Source organism: Mauremys mutica, chromosome 23 (genome assembly GCF_020497125.1).
Source record: "Mauremys mutica isolate MM-2020 ecotype Southern chromosome 23, ASM2049712v1, whole genome shotgun sequence".
In the NCBI taxonomy this organism is placed as follows: domain Eukaryota; kingdom Metazoa; phylum Chordata; order Testudines; family Geoemydidae; genus Mauremys; species Mauremys mutica.
The window spans coordinates 3,454,401-3,478,344 of NC_059094.1; the positions used below are offsets into that span (position 1 = coordinate 3,454,401).

The 23,944-nt window shown below is 44.0% G+C and overlaps 1 protein-coding gene across 5 annotated transcripts in view; it reads left to right on the forward strand.

Moving 5' to 3' along the window:
* EYA3 (EYA transcriptional coactivator and phosphatase 3) overlaps positions 1-23,944 on the forward strand; it is a 139,925-nt gene that overhangs the window by 69,633 nt on the left and 46,348 nt on the right. For 4 of the 5 annotated variants that reach the window (XM_044997652.1, XM_044997650.1, XM_044997653.1 and 1 more), the window contains 3 exons: positions 3,413-3,479; positions 9,931-10,073; positions 21,681-21,818. In XM_044997652.1, the coding sequence (XP_044853587.1) occupies positions 3,413-3,479; positions 9,931-10,073; positions 21,681-21,818 (348 nt within the window). The remainder of the gene's footprint in view (positions 1-3,412; positions 3,480-9,930; positions 10,074-21,680; positions 21,819-23,944) is intronic. The other variant, XM_044997651.1, reaches the window with a different exon arrangement.

Below are 23,944 nucleotides of genomic sequence, written 5' to 3' on the forward strand. Positions count from 1 at the left end.
CCGGAGACGCAGTCTGTCTGTCCTGCCCTTTATCGCCTTGGATGGCAGCACAAGGCAAGTCAAGGAACATGTGTGGACCAGTGGACTCTACTTTCAAATTCTGACTCCAGTTGCATGGGTGCACATGCGTAACCACAGTGTAATACAGAAAGGGGCCACATCTCAAAGAATCTCCAATTATCTCCAATTACCGGGAAATAACCTCCTCTCCCCTAGTGCACTTTGACCTACTGCTGTTTAGTAGTAGGTCAAAGCACACTTGGGAACATTTAGATTAAGGTTGCAGGGCCCGCACGGCTGGTTAGTATGCGGCAAGCTAGTGCGCTGTAGATTTACGTCCCGTCTTGCTACACACTAGCCCTTTGTATAGACAAGCCCTGAGACTTTGTCATCTCTACTCATAGCCTGCAACATTCAATAATTAATACTAAGCAGCAGAGGGAGCTATTTCATTAGCTTCTACAAAGTCCAGAATATGTTTACAGGATTGTAATATCAGACTGGGTTACATCGTATAATTAAACTACATCCCAAAACACTAAGTTAAAAGAAAGTTATTTTGGTTGCAAAGTCAAAATGTCAATTGAAGGTCACACCCTATTATTTCCAGAGAACCCCTGCCTCAATCAGTGCACAGGGCAGACTGCACTTAGGGAATGAGGCAGCTCTTATGCTCATCATTCAATGTGTGGCCTTTGCCTTATTTACCATGCCCCCATCCAAGCCCCGCACTGAATACAGAATCAGTAATATGCTCATTGGCTCCTCTGTGGTTCTCATTGATGTAGTACGAAAGCCTCACAGACACTAATGAATTTATATTCACAACTTCCCTGTGAGGTAGGAGAGTATTTATCATCCTCATTTCATAACTGTGAAAACTGAGACAAAGAGAGAGGTTTATGGACGCATGTTGAATCAGTGAGAGAGCCAGGATCTGAACTCAGGATCCTGACTGCCAACTCCTGTGCCTACAACTCCACATCTCACTGCCTTGCTGCCAGAGGTGGTGAGCACCCACAGCTCCCATTGACGTGACTTAAGCCTGGTCTACACTGGGCGAGGGATCGATCTAAGATATGCAACTTTGGCTACGAGAATAGCGTAGCTGAAATTGACATATCTTAGATCGACTTACCTCTCGTCCTCACGGCGCAGGATCGACGGCCACAGTTCCCCCGTCGACTCTGCTACCGCCTCTCGCTCTAGTGGAGTTCTGGAGTCGACGGGGAGCGCGTTTGGGGATCGATTTATCGTGTTTAGATGAGACATGATAAATCGATCCCTGATAGATTGAGCGCTACCTGCCGATTCGGCGGGTAGTGTGGACGTGCCCTTACTGTTCTGAGCACTCAGCACCCAGAAAGTGAGAGGCATGCAATCTTTATTTATTTATTCATAATTGGAGATACTTTATTTATTTATTCATAATTGGAGATATACCTATCTCCTAGAACTGGAAGGGACCTCGAAAGGTAATCGAGTCCAGCCCTCTGCCTTCACTAGCAGGACCAAGTACTGATTTTTGCCCCAGATCCCTAAGTGGCCCCCTCAAGGATTGAACTCACAACGCTGAGTTTAGCAGGCCAATGCTCAAACCACTGAGCTATCCCTCCCCCCAGTCAGTGGCCAGCTGCCAACAATATTGGTTTAAGAAGCATGGGAAGTGTGTGGGAGAACCAGGATAGAAGCCAGTTCTAAGTGGCATTTAACTGCCTTTACCCCAGGACCATCCTTTTTCTTCCTACAGTTCTCTTCCTCATTCTCTGTGTGCCTTCCAACTTCTAAAGCAAATGAGGCAGAGAGCCCACAGACTAGAACAGGGGTTGGCAACCTTTCAGAAGTGGTGTGCCCAGTCTTCATTTAGTCACTCAAACTTAAGGTTTCGCGTGCCAGTAATATATTTTAACCTTTTTTAGAAGGTCTCTTTCTAGAAGTCTATAATATATAACTGAACTATTGTTGTATGTAAAGTAAATAAGGTTTCAAAATGTTGAAGCTTTATTTAAAATTAAATTTAAAATGCAAAGCCCCCTGGACCGGTGGCCAGGACCCAGGCAGTGTGAGTGCCACTGAAAATCAGCTCGCGTGCCGCCTTTGGCACCTGTGCCATAGATTGCCTGCCCCTGGACTAGAATGACCTCATTTATTGCACAGCCCTGATTCATTCCCTGAACACCAACTGCCCTGTGCACTGAATGAGGCAAAGGTCTTGTGGAAAAATCAGTAGGTGACCATGTAATTATAGAGTGTATCATAAGGCACATGCAGAACATTAAATATGAAATTTCTGCACTTTTGAGTGCTTGCCCTTGCAATCCAAATAACTTCTTAAATTTCCTGTTGCTTTTTTAAACAGAAAAAAGTAAAAACATTGACATGTACAACTGTAATAAACTTCACATTATCAGTGTTTGAACTGCACCTCAGATGTACTGCTTGAGCTACAGGGCTAACTACATTAGCTGGCAGCAGAAGGCTGTTACTGTATGTGAACAAGCCACTAGAGGAGGCTGGATAACCCACAGAAGCAATATTTGACTAAGTAGCCCCCTTTTACAGACCGTATAGCTAAGGACAAGATATAGCAGGCTCTTCTGAACAGGCGTTAAGGCTAAGTGGATGTGTTTTCAGACTGGCCCTGTTATGCTGCCCCTGAACTCTTGTCTCATGTAGTGTCCTCAAGGGGAAGGTGGGCTGCCAGGGCCATGTGAAGGATCCAGAGCAGGTGGTAAAGCTTGGTGCTCTCCCCATTGCTGCTACAGCTGTTCTGGCAGCAGCCAGGCTGTTTCTCAGCTCCATGAGTTCTTGTCCTTCCCGAAGAGATGAGTTGGGGGGCTTCTGCCTAATGTGGTGCCACCAGAGGGAGAAGATGGGCTGCTGGGCCCATGTATTTTGGGGGCAGGGGAGAGGGGTCTTGGGGCAGAGCCTGGCTCAACTTGGCCTCGCGGTATCTCTATCCCTTAGCCACCATAGCTGCTCTGGTAACAGCTGGGTTCCAGGGGATTTTCAGTGCAGTGCATGCTGAAGTGAGGCATTGTTGCACGTGCAGAACTGTAAAATGTTCAGGGGATTTGTCACACTTCCAAAATCAAAATGTACCATGAAAGCCATAGATTTTGGTCTTATCGTCTGTGAAGGGACAACTTGCTGCTCTGAATGATGCACTTATTTGCAGGGACAGGAAGTTACATTTCACCCTGTTTAAACACGTTTGTAAATATTTTTAAAGCCATATATCCAAAGCACTCCAAAAACTTAACAGCTACATGGTTTGTCAGGTTAGAACATATTGTGGGATGTGCTAATGTTTCACTGTGATTCATTAAGTTTTGTTACTTTTTTTGGAAATTGTGTAGTTTAAAAAAATCCTTTCTTTACAATTCTGTTGTATAAAATGTTTCTTTTTCAGTTCTGACATGCACTGATTACATCCCAAGGTCACCAAATGACTATACCTCACAGCTATATTCTGCAAAGTAAGTTGAAAAATTGGTTCTAAATTTTATAACTGCATTTTTCTCTAAACTGTTAAAACTTTTGATTTAGTTCTGAAATAATTCAAATATGAAATTGCAGAACTACTAACTGTGGTACATAACATGTCACTTTAATCAGCCTCTGCACCAGATGACTGGAGGATGGCTAATGTGACACTGGTTTTTAAAAAAGGCTCCAGAGGCAATTCTGGCAATTACAGGCCAGTACTAACTTCAGTACCAGACAAATTGAAACTATAGTAAAAAAAATAGAATGACCAGACACACAGATTAACATGATTTATTGAGGACGAGTCAACATGGTTTTTGTAAAGGAAAATCATGCCTCACCAATCTATTAGAATCTATGATTCTATGATTAAAATTCTTTGAGGGGAGTCAACAAACATGTGGACAAGAGTGATTCAGTGGATATAGTGTATGTGGTCTTACAGAAAGCCTTGACAAGGTCCCTCACCAAAGGCTCTTAAGCAAAGTAAGCAGTCACGGGATAAGAGAGAAGGTCCTCTCATGGATGAGTAACTGGTTAAAAGATAGGAAACAAAAGGTAGGAATAAATTATCAGTTTTCAGAATGGAGAGAGGTAAATAGCAGTGTCACCCAGGGATCTGTACTGGGATCAACATAATCATAAATGATCTGGAAAAAGCGGTAAACGGTGAGTTGGCAAAGTTTGCAGACAATACTCAGGATAGTAAAGTCCAAAGCAGACTGTGAGGAGTTCCAAAAGGATCTCTCAAAACTGGGTGACTGGGCAACAAAACGGCAGATAAAATTCAGTGTTGATAATTGCAAAGTAATGCACATGGGAAAATATAGTCCCAACTATACATACAAAATGATGGAGTCTAAATTAGCTGTTACCGCTCAAGAAAGAGATCTTGGAGTCATTGTGGACAGTTCTATGAAACATCTGTTCAATGTGCAGTGGCAATCAAAAAAGCTAACAATGTTAGGAACCATTAGGAAAGAGAGAGATAACAAGACAATAACTACAATAATGCCTTTATATAAATCCATGGTACGCTCACACCTGAAATACTGCATGCAGGTCTGGTTACCCCATTTCAAAAAAGATATATTAGAATTGGAAAAAGTATGGAAAAGGGCAACATAAATGTTTAGGGGTATGGGACAGCTTCCATATGAGGAGAGATTAAAAAGACTGTGACTTTTCAGCTTGGAAAAGAGATGAATAAGGGGGGATATGATAGAGGTCTATAAAATTGTGAATGGTGTGGAGAAAGTGAATAAGGAAGTGTTGTTTACTCCTCCTCATAACACAAGAACCAGGTGTCACCCAATGAAATTAATAGGCACCAGGTTTAAAACAAAGAAAGGGAAATATTTCTTCACCCAACACACAGTCAACCTGTGGAACTCACTACCTGGGGATGTTGTGAAGGCCAGAACTATAACTGGTTTAAAAAAGGAACTAGGTAAATTCATGGAGCATAGGTCCATCAATGACAATTAATTAGCCAAGATGGTCAGGGATGCAATCCCATGTTCTGTGTGTCCTTAGTCTCTGATTGCCAGAACCTGGGAATGGACAACAAGGGATGAATCACTCGATAATTGCCCTGGTCTGTTCATTCCCTCTGAAGTATCTGGCATCGAACACTGCTGGAAGACAGGATACTGGGCTAGATGGAACATTGGTCTGACCCACTATGTCCGTTCTTATGTTAACCTTCCCCTCCTCCCATCTCAACCTGCATTTAGCAGAACCTTTAACATTGCAGAATGGTATTTTTATAGACAACAAATTGGCATTGCTGCATATGTGACCCAGTCCAGCACACGGTGAAGCTGCCATTGGCTTCAATGGGAGTTGGATTGAGCCTTTAGTGATTGTTAAGGTATCATGTCACTTGGTAATGACTGAGAATATAAGGTATTATAGACTCAAGCCCAAGGTATTCAGTGAATGAACAAACTGGACATGAGTGAAAATGAAATATACACTGCTACCTCGATATAACGCCACCTGATATAACACAATTTGGATATAACGTGGTAAAGCAGTGCTCCTGGGGGGTGGGGCTGCACACTCCGGTGGATCAAAGCAAGTTTAATATAACACGGTTTCACCTATAACGTGGTAAGATTTTTTGGCTCCCAAGGACAGCGTTATATCAAGGTAGAGGTGTAGTTTCCTTATGTATAAAATCAGACACACTGGAGAGAGAGAAAGGAAAGGGGTAAAATTTCCAAACGCATCTAACTGATCTAGGAGCCAAAGCCCCACTGACTTCCAGTGGGACTTAGGCTCCCATGTCACTTATGTCCTTTTGAAAATTGTACTGATGATCTAATTCACGTAGATGAGTGCAGAAAGATTCCCTGTTGTCTCCATGCTTTTGTTTTCTCTAGTCTTAAATATTCCAAGTGAATGAGCTTCCCCCACTTCCCTTTGGAGACTGTTTCACAGTCTAACAGTAACTGGATGTGTCCTCTCATATTCATCTTTATTGTTCCTTCTCTTAATTTTATTCTATTGCTTCTAGTTCTGCTCCTTTTAGCACCCTGAATAATTCTTGACCCTAGTTACTGACAGTTCTGTTGTCCCTAAAGAGCGAGATTGTCATGGTAGGACTCTGGAGTAAGGTAGGTGAGGCTGTGAACAGGACTGGGGCTCTGAGTTTGACCGGGTGTTTGGGGAACAGGGCTGTGTCTGGAACACTGGGTAGATATGTTCCTGGCAGTTTGTTATTTTTGGGATGGATGGGGGAGCAGGCTGAGAGGGAGCAGCAGGGTCGACCTGGCGGGGGGGGCCTCACCTGCCATTTCCCCCGCAATTCTCAGAGGGACACCACCAGAAGGAAGCGGGAAAGGCGAGGAGGAAAAGCCAACTACTCCTCCCCAATAGGCTGCAAGCAGGGGAGGAGGCACCGCGGGGAGCTTGGGTCCACCAAGGCAGGGGAGGGGCGCGATTACCAACACGTGTTGCAAATACCGGTGCCTCCGGCTGCCTGGGGAAAGGGAAGGACTATAATATCATGGGGGGGGTGCAGTGATCAAAGGGGCTCAACATAAAAGGGGAAGGGGTACAAGTGCGTAGGGATGAGACATGGGCTCACTTAATGAGGGGACTGGACAGTGGCGAAAGGAACAGGCTGGAAGCAAGCCAGGGCAGGGAAACTGCAGGGGCTAACTGCAAGGGCCAGGGTGGGGCAGGCAAACTGGCAGACTCCCAGGGACTGGAGCGGGGCAGGCAAACAAACAGAAAAACTGCTGAGAGACCTGAGTGGGAGGGCAGGGGGGCAAACTGCTGTGGGAAGGGCGGTGGGCAAAGCAGGGGGTGGGGAGGGCCACCAGCTGAAAGCAGCAGAGGAGGGGAGGGCAAGTCTAAAGGGAGGGGGAAAGCATTTGTGCCCACGTGCCCTTGCACAATGCTGCCCTTGCTTGCTGCTGCTGCTGCAGTCCCAGGGGCGAGGGAAGCAGCTGAGCGGAGGGATGAGGAACAGGTCCAGGTGGTAGTGGGGGGTGATGGAGGGGGCAGCGGTGGTGGTGGTGATGGGGGGGGGGCAGGGACAGATGGACCGGGGGAGGGCTCCGCGCCGCTCCCCTTGCACCCCACAGCAACAGTAGCTACCACCACCACAAGAGCAAAGCTGGAAAAAATCGCTTAGTCCTGCAGTAAGCCTCCTCCACAGTGTCCTGCGGTGGTCCTATGTGCTCTCCCCGCAGCAAAGGTCCTCCTCTTCCTCCCCAAGGCAGCAGCAGGCTTCTAGGCAATGGTAGCCGCAACCAGCCGACAGCAAGGAGGGACCCCACAGGTGGTAGCAAAGCAGTGTCAGGGTCCTCAGTCCCCCTCCCCAAGGAGCAACAGCCGCCAGCGAGAGCACCAGCGGGTGAGGTAGTGGGGTGTGGGGAGAGAATCTTGCCCAGACGAAGCTGAAGAGGGTGCTCTGGGCCCAGTAGTAGCAGCTCCACACCAGCAAGAGGGTCCTCCTATTGGGTTCCAGGAGGTGGGCAGGTGCAAGCCTATGGCGAGGATCCACTGAGCCCAGGTCTCAAATAATTACGGGAGGCAAAAGAAAAAAATAAGGACGACAGGTGTGAGGGTCAAAGGGTCAAAAGTAGGAAACCCGGCAGTTTGTCGATGGGCAGGCAAACGGCTGCCTTCTGAACCATAACAAGCCTTTCCAGTCTCGAGCGTTCATTCCCAGGTGGCAGTGCACAGGTCACAAAGCCAGGTCCTCATCCATCTGATTTACCACAGATGAAAAAAGATACCTTTACCAGCTGTGGTTACCTGGATATCTGGTAGCAGTGAGGTATTTAGGAAGGGCCCCTCTGGGACTCAGAAGATCTGAGTTCAGTTCCTCGCTCTGCCACAGATTTCCTGTGTGACCCTCGGCAAGTCACTCAGTTTCTCTTTGCCTCAGTTCTCCATTTGTGAAATGGGGATAATACTCCCTTTCTTCTACCTGGTGTATGTCTTGTTGGTTTAGCCCCATGTCCTGTAAACATGTACCTGCTTGACTTTAGCCATGTGAGAAATTTTGCTGAAATCAGTGGTTTCACTTGTGTAAAATTAACCATTTGCATGAGTTTGTAAGGCTGGGTCTAAGATTGGAAGGTCTTCAAGGCAGCAACTGTTTCTTACTGTATACATGTAAAGCACCTAGCACAGTGGGCCCTGATCTCAGTCAGGGACTCTGAGCACTACGCTGCATATCATCTTGATTGGAAAATAGATGTTCTTGATTGGAAAATAGATGTCCTTGATGGAAGATGTTATGGTATTTGCTACTTCCTATAGATATTTCCCTCTACCCATCATCATGCCTTCCATCTCACCAATATTTAGCTTCAACTGTCTCCTTTTTATTTAAGCATTGGTGACATCTAAGCACTTGCATACCTGGGAAAAGGAGCTGTTAGCATCAAATGTAAAGGAAATGGGAATAATCAGATGTGTTACATCTCCAGTGTTCTCTTCGTACATTGTTTGACATATTTTTCTCAAAAGGGAGCTAGGTATTCCAATCCTAGTCACTGGGACTCGGGGCCCTTTTAGCCTCCTTTGAAAACCCCAGCCTAGATGTTTACCATTTACTTTACATATTTTGTTCTATTTTATTAGGGGTTGAATGTAGAGTTTCCTGTTGGTCATTTCTAGGATCACTTATCTTTCCTTTTTTGAGGATTGATACCGCCTTCTCCACCCTGCCCACCATCCTCTGGTAACTCCCCAGTACTCCATAACTTTTCATAAATAATGGTTTGGTAAGCTTACAAACGTAGGATGTGTTTTCATCCGGAAAGTAGAAAAATGGATCTCTCAGAAATCCTAAGTGTTCCCTTGCCTGCTTCTTCTTAATATTTGGTCTTCATTACTTCCTAACTGTCCAAACCTCTCCTTTATTTTTCTTGATGAAACTAGATTTTAAAAAACCATTCAGTAAGCCATTTAAGAGGTGTTACTGCTATTTCACCCTCCTAATTTATTAGTGGCCTTACTTTCATGCTAGTTTATTTTTCCTTGCTCCTTATTACAAAACCCTTCTCTTATTGTTAGCCTTATTAGCTACCATTAGCTCATTCTGCTGTTTTCTTTCCCTATCATGTATTCTGTCCAGATTCTGTGCCCTTCACTGTGATACTGGAATGCCTTTATTGATTGTGTATTCTTGTTCAGTTGCTCCCTGCTCTGTCACTTCAGTACAGTTTTTTAAACCTCAGCTCAGAGCTTCAAGCCACATTGTCATCTGCTTGTTCTTTATCTTGTTTTAAGACAAATTGCCATCACCTTGATTTTCGTCTTAGGATGCCCCAGCCTTCTTCTATACTTGTAGATTTTAGTATTTTCTCCCATTGCACAATAATTTCTAGATACCTTAATTCTTCATATTTGCTTTCATGCAGTCTTATAACCTCATATCGCAGTCGTGTATTAACGTGTTAAAACTCTTACAAATTGTAGTATGGACAAGCTCTAAGGTATTGCTTTGTTGTCAAGCAGATGGGATGGCTTTCATTAACTTGGAATATTTTTTACTTTTTTAACCATTAAACATTTGTAACTGTGTATCCCTTTGATTAATTGATATTAATGATGCTGGCTGGGATTTCTGCGGGAACTCTGTGCTCAAATCCTACTGAAACCAGTGGAGCTTGCCACTAACTCACTTCGACTCTTCTGAAACTATTAAAAACTGTGGGAAAGCATCCTGACTTCCATGAGGTGCTGAGTACCCTCATGGAAGTCAGGGTACTCTAAGACTTCATTTGGAGATGTGGGTGCTTGGCATGGCAGAAAATCAGACCCAGGAGCTTCTGTCAGCTGCTATATTATCCTCCTAAATTCCTTAAAAAATACATGTCCCTGTATTTATAATTAGCACATGTTTCTAAAGCGCCCTTTTAGGATGTGCATGATGAGAGCTGCATAATATGAACATTTTAATTATTTTTATAGGCCATATGCACATATCCTTTCTGTACCTATATCGGAAACGATGACCCCTTATCCTGGTCAGACTCAGTACCAAGCGCTACAGCAGACTCAGCCCTATGCCATCTACCCTCAGACAACCCAGACCTACGGACTACCTCCTTTTGGTAAGGAGTCAACAGAAAAGTTGTCAAGTTTTAAATTGTCTCTTTAAACAATGTATATAATTGTACTTCCCATGCCCATTGCTTTTCCAGCAAACTTCCCAGGTGTGTTAGAGAGAAGAATTTACAGAAGAGACCACAGGCTTGGCTTTCAATAATAGAACAGTTGGAAATGAGGGAATAGTGTGTTTAGTTGACAGCTGTTCAGGTTTAAAGTGCATTGTCTCTGTGGTGGGGATGTGTTAAATAGATCTTGTAAAAATCTGATGTACTCACAGTTAATTCTGGGGAACTGGCAAGATGACTGCAGGGATGTTTGATACTTGAGGATCACAGTTTTCTCAGATTATTACTTGACTGCTTCAGTGCTGATTTATGTACCAGGTGAAATGGGACAAAGCACCTCTCCAGTGTTGCTCTATCTAACATCTCTCCACTAGGTATCATCTTTCTTTCCTTTTTGCTGGTACATTAGTACTGGCCTATTGGCTAGTATTAAAAGACCTGTTGCCTCACCTTGCATTTCACTGCATGTAGATTGTCTGTTACACTGTCTTTGAGATTACTCAGCTAATAATAATATTTAGCTCCATAGCTCCTGTTATGTATTAAGCCACTGAAACAGATGGTTACATTGCAGTAACATTTAAGTTCTTCCTTAGCCATTTCAGGGTGTCATGAATGATTGTATCACTGAATTTTCCTTTGGATTTTCTCATTTTCTAATATTGCGAACCCCCAAAATTAAAAAATTATGAGTTAGACTCCTCAGAAATAGTAAGATGGTCGTAAAAGTAATGAGAGAAACAAAACTCAATCCTGTCTTTTGCACTGTGTTCCAATTTTTGAACACCTCCCCCCACCTCTGCCACCCTTCCCCAGTGTGTGGGTGGCAGTTTGCTTCCGTAACTTACATGAAAACAGTGTGGCCTTATCACCCGTTAGCTGCTGGACCACATAGTACTCTGCAGCTGCGTCCATTTGAAGAGATCTAGTTATTCAGCTTAAGTGGTAGTGGCTCATGATTTTATATCCATGGTCCAGGGATCAGTTCCCACAGAGGACCCCAAGAGATGCATCATTACATTTGGCTTTGCTGTTTAACCAATCCTGATGCCTAGCATCTCACTGCTGTCTTACAATACTTGTGTAGCCTACTGAAATGTGTGTGTAACCCTTCTGCCGGGTGGAAACAATAGCAGCAAGGGCCGGGTTCAATACATAGGGGTCCCTTCCCCACAACATAATGCAAAACCAGCTCGAGCCCCCACCCAGTGACCTGGGAAAATCTTACACACACCCCTGGGCGCCTCGAGGAGGCAATACTTCCCCTCTCGCAAGCACAGAGTCTTGGTATAGCAGAAAAGGTTTAATACATGATAAACAACAAGCATTAAATTGGGAAAATACCTCAGCTAGAGTTCATGGGTCAAACCGTGAGCAAAGACCCACCCCAGCAAATTGGGCCGTGTCCTTCTCTCGGGGCCCTTGAGTCCAGCAACCCCCAAATCACCCACAGTCCCAAAAGTCCCACAATCCAAAAGTCTCTGTCCCGGGTCAGTGCAGCCCCAGAGTTCAAGAGTCTCTCTGCAGAGGTCCCCCTCCCCAGCCTGGGTAGAAAGGGGCACCTTACGTGGCTTCGGGGCCAACTGCCCTGCCTCTTCATGGGGTTCTGCTTCCACTAGTCGTCCCCGCAAACAGCTCAGCTCCGCTTGCTCTGTGGGCTGCTCCGCTCTGCCAGCTGCTCTGGTCCACCAGCTGTCCTGTGAGCCACTCCAGCCACCCTCACGAGCTGCTCAGCTCCACTCACCCAGTGGCTACACAAACTGCTCCACTCCGCTCTGCCAGTATTGCTTCAGGCTCCCCCCACTCATTAGCACAGTGCTCTCAGCTCAGCAAGTCCAGCTCTTCAGTGATTTCAGCTCTTAGTGATTGCAGCTCATAGTAGGGGAGCCCCAGTGCCAGCGAGTTCAGCTCAGTAACCTGTAGCTAGATTCTTAAGGGAATCAAAAATTAACTCTGACATTCCACAGTGGAGAGAGGCACAGGTGGAACTGGTGCTTCTGGCTCACACAAGAAGCCTGCACCACCCAGTACAGATATCTGTCCCCAGCCTCTCTCTTGACTGGGTTTTGGAACCCATGTCCCTTGTCTAGCAAGTGCTATTTAGTTGATAATGAAACCCTCTATCATAAGACAGTTTTGTAGTTCCTCATTTACTTAATCGGGGTGACAACATTTTATTGCTCCTGCCCCAATAACAATGAAATTGGGGCTCCCACAGCTGTGAAAATAACCATCCCATGCTGCTTTGCGGTATGCTAAGTGGGGTGGGAGTGCTGATGCAAATAACCAAAATACCAATGCAACACTTTAAACTTCTTTCCGCACTCCCCATAATTTACCACCAGATGTTAGGGTGGGGCTCATCCTGACTCTGCTTACATGTGTATGTCATGTCTCCTTGTATGGGCTAGTTTACGGAGAGTAACATGCTCTTCCTCTCACCAGAGCTCCTACAGTAGGGGCCAAAACTGCCTCTCACTGTAAACCTGAGAAAGTTGGCAACACTGTCTAATTTGCCATGTTGCTTCTAAAAGATTCGCAAAGTGGAAGAGACTTGGCTCAGTTTTATTAGCGACCTGGGTTCTATCCCCAGCTCTGCCTGCTGAAATAGTGCAAACTGTTATCTCATTTGTGAAATGGGAGAATGATGGTGTTTCTTGGGTCAAAATATGCATGTTAAAAAAAAAAAGCTGATATTAGTGGTAATGATTCCTCATCTAATCACTTATATATTGGGGGTCTGAATCCTCCAGACCACCTTTTCTGCATTAGTGTTCAGAAATTTGCCCTTTGATAGAATCATAGAATCATAGGACTAGAAGAGATCCCGAGAGGTCATCTAGTCTAGCCCCCTGCGCTCAAGCAGGACTAAGTATTATCTAGCTCATCCCTGACAAGTGTGTGTCTAACCTGTTCTTAAAAACCTCCAGTGACAGATTCATGACACTAGCTGGAGGAAAGCTATAGAACTAGGAGTCTTTGGGGATGTATGTCTGTGGGAGTGACTGTTAGAAATTCTGGCTCTTTGGAGAGTGGGGGGAATTGGGTGACTTTGAGGACTTTTTGCTTCATCACTTTCGTCCCAGACAGTGTCAGTAATGACCGAGATTTATTACCATTTTGGGGATGTTCATGGAAAGAGGTCATCTGAATTGGTGGTGTCAGCAGAGTCCCTAGTGGGTACCTACATTGCATTTGCCCTCCATGGCATCCATCTTGTTAGATCCTGAGATCTGTGTGGGGAGTGGAGACTGAATTCCCATTTCACCCATGGGGCGATTCCTTCCATGTGAAGTGGGGGGTCAGCACAGAGAAACTTATGGTGCTGTAGCTCTCTTGATAGCTAGGTCTTCACTCACATGTACTGTTCATGAACACTCTGTTCGCTGTAGGAATAAATAGAACAATCAGGCTGTATTGAGCAAAATGAAACAAGAATGTCAGTCTGCCTCTGCAGACTTCGCAGGCTATGGTCTTGAGTGCATGTGTGTCTGCCTTGCTGTGTATCCGGTCTGTGATTTCAGGACGTTGTTTCAGATTCACATATAGTTTTCTGTTAATTTGAGCATTTGTTTAGAGGTTCATTTAGTTGCTGACATAGATGACCTGCACACTGGTGGTTCATTTACTGTAAACATGAAGAATACGTATTGCTCTCTGTGTACTCTTGTCTTCCTACATGTGTTTCATTGTTAGAATAATCAGTGTGTGGATTTGGTTGGGATTTTTTTGTGTTTGTTTTTGTGAAAGTGTTTAGGCCAAGATTTTAAACAGCATTTAGATTTAGTGTCTAAGTCCATATTTTGGCATCTAAAGAATTGGTCTGATTTTCCAAAGCACTAAGAGCCCTGCAGCTCCCATTGCCATTAATGCTTCTGGGGGAATTCTGCACTACTGTGCACATGCAGAATTCATGTCTGGCTGCAGAATTTTTTCCCCACAGAAAATACAATCTGCCTGAGAAGTGCTGCAGTTCTGCCTTTCATCCACCAGAGGCCACTATGGTGCCAGAACAGCCAGCAGCATGAATGCTGCCAGTTGCTGGCTGTTCTGGCACCACAGCAGCGTCTTGTGGGCAAAAGGCAGAACTGCAGCTCTTCTTGAGCAGAATGTATTTTCTGGGTGTGTGTGGGGGGGGGGAGGGGCGGGAATTGTGCACAGTGGCACAGAATTCCCCCAGGAGCAGAAGTTCATCACAGCACCCTGCCCATGGAGCCTGGTTAGGACAAACAAAGTGGGGCACACAGGGTTGCTGGGGGTGGGGAGAGAGTCACAGACTGGTGTTCAGAATGGTTAGTGAGCTGGATAGACTGGGGTGCGAGCTCAAGAGCTAGTGGGGTGACAGCATTGAGCCAGAGACTGAATGGGAGTGTGGGTGCAGGGCCACATGGGGATGGGAGAGGAGGGCTGCAGAGCCACTTGGGGATGTGGGGCGTGTGAACAGGGGCAGATGTGCCTGACTGAATGGGAGAGGCTTTGGGTCAGCCAGGGTCTGCATGGAGGAGGCGCCCCAACTCCCTAGCAGTCCCTCCCCTCCTCTGGAAAAAAACCCTGTTCCATACCTCTCCCACCCATACCCAACAACCCACCAGGTTCACTCCAGGCTCCTTCCCTCTCCCTCAGTTTCTCTGTTACCCCTAACTCCCCCAAGCCTTTGCATTACTTCTGATGGGTGCAGGGAGTACGTTTCTGTATTGTAGTTTGAATGAATTATTCCAAGTTCTGTATTAATATGCCTAGTAAGGAATCTATTTGTAAAAAAAAAAATTAAAAAAAAACAGAATCTTTTTTTTTGTCTGTATTGTTACAGACATGCTTGCTGACAGGTATTTTGAAATAAATTACCAAAATTGAAACTGGCTTGATTGTATTGTTGTTGTTGTTTTGACAAAATATGCAAAATTTTGCAGAAATTTAAAATGTCATGCACAGAATTTTTAATTTTTTGGTGCAGAATTACCCCAGGAGTAGCCTTTAGTAGGAGCTGTTGTATTCACAGCACCATTTAAAACCTGACCAGTTGTCTGAGTATGGATTTAGGAGCCTAATGGTAGGTTCCTATTTTTTAAATTTTGTCTTTAACCAAATGTGAGGTAGGCATTGAAAGATGTATTGTTTTAACATATTTAATAACAGCCCCAGGATGATGTCACTCTGTGGGGATGGCACATGCTGAGGCTGGTCAACAGGTAGGAGCTAGGGGATTGAGCATACTCCATGTGGATGGATGGAGAATAACCTTGGCAGACTCTAACAAAACTCTACTGAGCATGTGCAAACTTGGCTAAATTTGAGCAGACTTTCAGAAGGATGGGAAAAAATACATTTCTGACCCCAAATGCATGATGGCACTAGAGCTTCTCAATAAAGTGGTTATTCCATTTTTTTAAGGAGAGCAATGGGGGGGGGAAACAATAACAGAAAATATGGAAATGGCAGAGGTGCTTAATGACTTCTTTGTTTCGTTTTTTACCAAAAAGGTTGGTGGTGATTGGACGTCTAACATAGTGAATGCCAGTGAAAATGAAGTAGGATCAGAGGCTAAAATAGGTAAAAGAACAAGTTAAAAATTACTTAGACAAGTTAGATGTCTTCAAGTCACCAGCACCTGATGAAATGCATCCTAGAATACTCAAAAAGCTGACTGAGGAGATATCTGAACTATTAGCGATTATCTTTGAAAAGTCCTGGAAGACGGGAGAGATTCCAGAAGACTGGAAAAGGGCAAATCTAGTGCCCATCTATAAAAAGGGAAATAAGGACAACACAGGGAATTACAGACCAGTCAGCTTAACTTCTGTACCTGGAAAGATAATGGTGCAAATAATTAAACAATCAGTTTTCAAACATGTAGATGATAATAAGGTGATAAATAACAGCATGGATTTGTCAAGAACAAATTGTGTCAAACCAACCTGATAGCTTTTCTTTGACAGAGTAACAAGCCTTGTGGATAGGGGGGAAGCGGTAGATGTGGTATATCTTGACTTTAGTAAAGCTTTTGATACTGTCTTGCATGACCTTCTCATAAACAAACTAGGGAAATGCAACCTAGATGGAGCTACTATAAGGTGGGTGCATAACTGGTTGGAATACCATTAAAAGTGGTTCATAGTCATGCTGGAAGGGCATAACGAGTAGGGTCCCACAGGGATCAGTTCTGGGTCCAGTTGTGTTCAATATCTTCATCACTGATTTAGATAGTGGCATGAAAAGATAAGTGACACTGATAAAGATTGTGGACGATACCAAGCTGGGCGGGGTTGCAAGTGCTTTAGAGAATAGGATTATCATTCAAAATGATCTGGACAAACTGGAGAAATGGTCTGAAGTAAATAGGATGAAATTCAATAAGGAGAAATGCAAAGTACTCCGTTTAGGAAGGAACAATCAGTTGCACGTATACAAAATGGGAAATGACATGACCACCTAGGAAGTAGTACTGCAGATAGGGATCTGGAGGTCATAGTGGACCACAAGGTAAATATGAGTCAACAGTGTAACACTGTTGCAAAAAATGTGAACATCATTCTGGGCTATATTAGCAGGAGTGTTGTAAGCAAGACATGAGAAGTAATTCTTCCACTCTACTCCATGCTGATTAGGCCTCACCTGGAGTATTGTGTCCAGTTCTGGGCACCACATTTCAGGAAAGGTGTGGACAAATTGAGGACAGTCCAGAGAAGAGCTACAAAAATGATTAAAGATTTAGAAAACATGACCTATGAGGAAAGATTGAAAAAATTGGGTTTGTTTAGTCTGGAAAAGAGAAAACAGAGGGGACATAACAGTTTTCAAGTACATAAAAGGTTGTTACAAAGAGGAGGGAGAAAAATTGTTGCTCTTAACCTCTGAGGATAGGACAAGAAGCAATGGGCTTAAATTGCAGCTTGAAAGGTTTAGTTTGGACATTAGGTAAAACTTCCTAACTGTCAGGGTGGTTAAGCACTGGAATAAATTGCTTGGGGAGGTTGTGGAATCTCCATCATTGAAGATTTTTAAGAGCAGGTTAGACAAACACCTGTCAGCAGTGCTCTAGAGAATACTTAGTCCTGCCATGAGTGCAGGGGATTGGACTAGATGACATCTCGAGGTCCCTTCCAGTCCTGTGATTCTATGCATTTCCCCCTAATGGACAGCTGAACCACTTTTGCTGAAACTTTCAGAAACAAATAAATTCCATCTGAGGTAGATGCCCAGCATGGAAAATTTCAGCCCAAATGGTTTGTTTGGCATTATCCTTGCTCTCTATAACAATAATGTGAATGGCTTTATAAGATATGTTACATCACCTTAACATATGTAGGTATTTTTATAGCAGTTGTGCTTAGTGATCACTGTAGTTAGGGTTGAAAAAGGAGTTTCCTTCTGAACCCCTCTTTTCATGTTTGGTCTCAGCCTCAAAATGAAGTTTTCTTCGGCAAATTTGAGCCAGTTGTGTTCAGCCATCTTTGAATTACCGTATATACTTATTCATAAGCAGAATATTTTTGGTAAAAAAGTGACACATCAAAGAGTTGGGGTTGGCTTATAAACGGGTCTACACCAAAATTTGATGATTTTAAACTCTATGGAATGATTGAATTGAATATCTAATACAAGAATCGGCAACCTTTGGCCCACGGCCCGCCAGGGTAAGCACCGTGGCGGGCTGGCCAGTTTGTTTACCTGCCGCATCCGCAGGTTCAGCCGATTGCAGTTCCCACTGGGGGTGGCAGGAAGCAGCGGCCAGCACATCCCTCGGCCCACGCTGCTTTCCACCAGGGTGTTTACCTGACAGACCACGACACTTCCTGCAGCTCCCATTGGCTGGGAGCGGCGAAACGTGGCCACAGGGAGCTGAGGGGCTCCATGCCTGCAGGTGCTCCAAGTAAACAAAACGTACCAACTCACCAGCAACTTACCCTGACAGGCCAGGAGCCAAAGTTTTCCAACCCCTGAAATATAGGGTCGGCTTATGAAAGGGTCATATAGTTTTTGCTATTTTTACCTATCCATTTTTGGGGGTTGGCTTATAAACAAATGGGCTAATGAATGAGTATATACGGTATATCAAATTGGGAAAAATACACTACTTCCTACTTTCAAAAAGTAGTTTCTTTCACTGTGATAACTCAACCCCAGCTGAGCTGTGAAAGTTCTGTCATGGGCTTCTCATGGATGCACACATCACTGTGCAATTTCCATCAGCATTACATAAATTCATTAAGGCCACATACAAAGATGTGAAGTAGTCTGTAAGGATGAACAACCAAGCAACAGAATGGTTCAGTGTGGACAGTGGCATGAAACAGGGCTGCATTTTATCTGCGCTCTTGTTTGGCATCACCATATACCGGATAATGAAGAATACAAATACCGGTATACCATGGATAGGTGGCAAATGCCTAGAAGAACTAGACTTTAATGATATTGTGCAACTGAACAACATCCCCTGCAAAGTTACAAACAGACAGACAACTTGGCAAAAAAAGCAGTCCACGCAGGGCTCAAAATTAGTTATGCTAAAACAAACACGTTTGAAACCCAGACATCAATCATTAACAACACATTAAAAGGCAGAAATATCAAGAAAGTAGAACAGTTCATCTACCTGGGCAGCACCATGTTAGCCAGTGGAGACCTCAAAAAGGAAATGACATCAAGGGTAGGAAAGGCATCCACAGCATTTACTAAACTCAACAACGTATGGAAATCAAATATATACATCAGCAGAATAAAACTCTGAATTTTCAATTCAGACATAATTTTGGTGCTAAAATATTGCTGCGAGAGCTGGAGGTCTATTAAGACATTAGACAGAAAATTAGACACCTTCAAAAATAAGTGCCTATGAAAGATTCTGGACATTGATTGGGAAGACTTCTTCACCAGTTAAAAGATCCGAGAATCACCTGCCAACAGCTTGTTTCCACCAGAATCAGAAGGAAACACTGGACATATTTGGGGAATGTAGAATCATAGAATTGTGGGACAGGTGTTTGTCTAACCTGCTCTTAAATCTCCAATGATGGAGATTTCACAACCTCCGTAGGCAATTTATTCCGGTGCTTAACCCCCCTGATAGTTAGGAAGATTTTCCTAATGTCCAACCTAAACTGCCCTTGCTGCAATTTAAGCCCATTGCTTCTTTCCTATCTGCAGAGGTTAAAGAGAACAGTTTTTCTCCATCCTTCTTGTAACAACCTTTTATGTTCTTGAAAACTGTTATCATGTCCCCTTTCAGTCGTCTCTTCTCCAGAGTAAACAAACTCAATTGTTTGTCTTCCCTCATAGGTCATATTTTTAGACCTTTAATCATTTTTGTAGCTCTTCTCTGGACTGTCTCCAATTTGTCCACATCTTTCCTGAAACGTGGTGCCCAGAACTGGACACAATACTTCAGGTGAGGCCTAATCAGTGCTGAGTAGAGTGGAAGAATGACTTCTCATTTCTTGCTTATAACACTCCTGCTAATACATCCCAGAATTATGTGGATTTTTTTTTCTCAACAGTTTTTCACTGTTCACTCATATTTAGCTTGTGATCCACTATGACCCCCAGATCTCTTTCTGCAGTACTCCAACACACAGACTCCCACATGAAGCTGTCAAGTGGAAACCAACTGGTGTGAGGAAATGAGGGTGCCTAAAAGAAACCTTAAGAAGAACCCTTAGCAGGGACGGACGAATAGTTTATCTCAGGGGTCCCCAACGCGGTGCCCGTGGGCGCCATGGCACCCGCAGGGGCATCTAAATGCGCCCGCATTCTGGCCGGCAGTGGAGCATCCGCCGAAATGCCGCTGAATTTCTGCGGTATTTCGGCAGCGATGCCTCTCGATGCTGCTGCTTGCCGCCGACAAGTGACATAATCGAGAGGCGTCACTGCCGAAATGCCACAGTAATTTGGCGGCATTTCGGTGGATGCTCCACCGCTGCCACGGTCCTTCGTCTGGCGCCCACCAGACAAAAAGGTTGGGGACCACTGGTTTATCTCAACACCACAGAACAAATGGAAGCAGCAGCAAATGACAGAGGAATGGAAGACGCTGGCTTCTGCCCTATGCACCAACATTGGCACGGGAAAGATTTTTTATTATTATTATTTTTTTAAAGGTAAAGGAAATGTCTAGAAGCTGGTAGCTGCCATTGAGCCAGACAAATGAGAGTATTTTGCTTTCCTCTGTCCTCTTCTACTTAAAAGTAAAAAAAGGAACTTGGAAATTAAATACAAACAAACAAAAGTAATCCTACTTGTAAGATTTCCCAGTTAAAATGGGGAAGAGGCTGTCAGAAAATGAAGAGTCTCTTTAGCAGTTTTATCTCAGCCACTTGGTCCTTGTGCAAATCCATGGTGTTACTTATCACCTTATTTATCTTCTAGATATTTGCAACTTGATTGCTTAATTATTTGCTCCATTATCTTTTCGAGTACTGAAGTTAATCTGACTGATCTGTAATTTCCTGGGTTGTCCTTATTCCCCTTTTTTAGATGGGCACTATACTTGCCCTTTTCCAGTCTTCCATGACTTTTCAAAAATAATTGCTAGTGGCTTAGATAGCTCCTCAGTCAGTTCCTTGAGTATTCTAGGATGTGTTTCATCAGGCCCTGGTGACTTGAATACATCTAACTTGTCTAAGTAATTTTTAACTTTTTCTTTCCCTATTTTAGCCTCTGATCCTACTTCATTTTCACTGGTATTCACTGTGTTAGATATCCAGTCACTACTAACCTTTTTGGTGAAAACTGAAACAAAAAAGTCATTTAGCACTTCTGCCATTTCCACATTTTTTGTTATTGCTGATGTTGGAGTTAGTTCAGAAAGCAGCTGAAATCAGGAGCTTGAGGAGGTCTGCAGAACCCTGCTCCTGACTAGGCTGCCTTGTTGAGATGCTGTTCTTGCTGATTCAGTTCCAACCTGAGTGCAGTAGGCAGAGCCTTAAAGGGACACGTGGATTGAGAAGTCATACTGCTATATGTGTGCCACTGTTGTTACAATTCCAGTGATCTTGAGCAATACCTGTAAGAGATTTGAGGAAAAGCTTATTTCTCATGTTTGCAGTTTGTTTACTTTGTGCATTTGGGATCCCTGCCTATACAGTCAATTTCACTGGTTTCCCCTGAAGGCAGTCAGTCATTTTCCCCATTTGTGTCAGTTTGCACAGAAACAAGGGAAAGCGTGCTGGATCATTATCTCACTAAGTACCAGTCTGGGCTACTGAGAACACTGTGTAGCAGTCCAAGTCCCAGAGAGTGATGAGTGGCTCCTTGGTGCCAGCATCGCAATAGCTCCTATTGTTGGGTCAAAGAATTTTCCATTGAAAGGTTTAGAAACTACCCTTGCTGGTCTCTAAGCTTTTCTTTTTCAGCTAGCTTTATCTCAGCAGCACATATCCAACCCGAGAATCAGGAATTTGCTATTGCAAAATAAAAGCAATATTGTTTTTTATATGTGACTTTCAGTCATTTACTTTGGTAACAAGCAGACAAACTGTTCTCGGGTAGTAAGCATGCTGTTTGGTCCCAGTGTATTTGTTTGTAACTGGTCCAATTTATCTGATTCAGGTGCACTGTGGCCAGGTATGAAACCTGAAAGTGGTTTAATTCAGACTCCATCTCCAAGTCAGCACAATGTTCTTACCTGCACTACAGGGTTGACCACAAGCCAGCCCTGCCCAGCACATTATTCTTATCCTATTCAAGGTAACTTGGCATGGTTTTTATCTACATCTCTCTCCACTTATTTGTGTCCAGATACCACAAATAAAGAGGCCAGCATGTTTGCTCTTGGTTTGTGCATGCTTCTCTGTGCCTTGCAAGTCATATTTTTCTCTTCTTGTACGCTCCAGACCCTGTGTGTGTGTGTGGTTTGTACTCTATATAGAGCTCTGCCTGCACCCAGCTGGCTTATGCCATGCTGATGAATCCTAACAGGGTGAAGAACAAAGGCGGGGTGGGAAAGAGGAGATTGAATGTTGTTCACTTGCATGCTGCTCCTCAGAATGCTCTTGTAGCTCAAGCTGTTTCTTAGCAGTCCTGGGCATGAGTTGCACTAAGATTCATGTCTTGCTTCTTGAGGTCATGTGTTGCTTCTGTGTGCCAGCTAGGGTGGCAGAGATGGTCTGCACTGGGTACCAGTGTGTGTGCTTGCTTCACTATACAAGGTCAGCTAGAAAGTGAAGCTGTAGACACTAGAGCTGGATACAAATATCCACCTACCCACCCCCTGCCAGGGACTCACATTTTAATATTGGGAAGTAAGTGCTGCTTAGTTGAAAAAATGTATGCAAAGTTACTTGTTTCAGGTTTGATTTTTTGCCATTTTATTAGTGAAAATGTGTTTTCCGGTGAAAATTAATCCTTTAACACATCTCCTGGATTTTTGAAAACCTCCCAGAAATGTCTTTTCAGAAAGGAATTTCAAGAAGTGCTAGTTTCTCATTTGTGTGGACTTTAACATGACTTAAATTGTACAGCTGATGAAGTGGATTATTAAGGCTGATGCTTTCTCAGCTCACTGCATTGTGAGCAGGAAAGGCCCAAGGATGCATTTATCCTGAACTCATTTCCCATCATAGGGTTAGAAGGGACTGCTGGAAACATCTAGTCTAACCCCCTGCCAAGGTGTACGACTTGTTGAGTTAAAATTGGAAAAGTGACTGTCTAGAAATGGCACCTTTCAGTGAAGCTGTTCTATGTGTACCTTTGCTGACAAAAATAAATTTTCATTCCTTTGGAAATTGCCATAAAAATAAGAAGATATGTAAGAGGTTGCTGGATGCTGTCTGCATCCTGAACAATCACTAGAATTGCCATCTAAGTTCCAATTGCAGAATACAGGCTCACCAGGGGTGAAGGAAGAGGTAGAAGGAATCCAACTTGACCCTCAGATCCTTGGAGTTTGAGGCTTTTCACTTACAAACTGCAGGCATTTGATACGCAGTGAGAGTATAAATTTGGAGCCCCATGTTATCATTTGAATGGAACCGCCTTTCAGAGCATAATTATGCTTTCTGGAAAGTGTTAGTCTTCCCGTTGAATTGTCCAGCTTTTTTCACTGTCACTATTATCGTCTCATCATATAGAGATAATGACATTTTCTAGAGAGAGTTTTGCAAGCACCGATATGAGCTATTCTTTACTTCTGTCATACCCCACATCACCACCATCAGAATGAGACAGAAAGACAAGACATGGGACGGCAATTCAGGAGAAAGAGAAGCGGGGATTAGTAGTGAGGAGAAGGAAGGAGGGATTATTTATTTGTATTGCAGTAGCACCTAGGAGTCTGTCAGTGATTATGACCCCATTGTGGTAGACATGGTACATGTATAACAAAAACATAGTCTCTGTTCCAAAGAACTTCTAATTGAAGTCTGAGATGAGAGAAGAGGTGGATAGAACAGACAGATGGAGGAGAACCAAGAAACAATCATACAGCACTGCTCACCAGGATGGGCAGTGGTCACCACCTGCCTAACTGTTATAGGCATCAGGGGGTTTTCAGGAGGGATTGGAAGGAAGATACTGAGGTGCTTTTGCTGATGGTTCCAGGCACTTCCTCCCAAGTGTTAGGGGCAGCTGGGGGGACAGCCCAAAGATGCGTTTGAAAGGTTAACCAGTAGGCACAGAAGGGCAATATCGTGGGCAGAGCAGCGTCGCGATCACGTGACAGAGAATAGATGGGTGGGAGTAGGGCTTGAAGGGCCTTGGAAGTGAAAACAATAGTTTGTGTTTGGTGCAGTGGAGAACGGGGACCCAGTGGAGGGATGCAGAGAGAGGGGTGATGTGCTCAAAGCCACGGGTTAGGAAAATGATCTCTGCAGCAG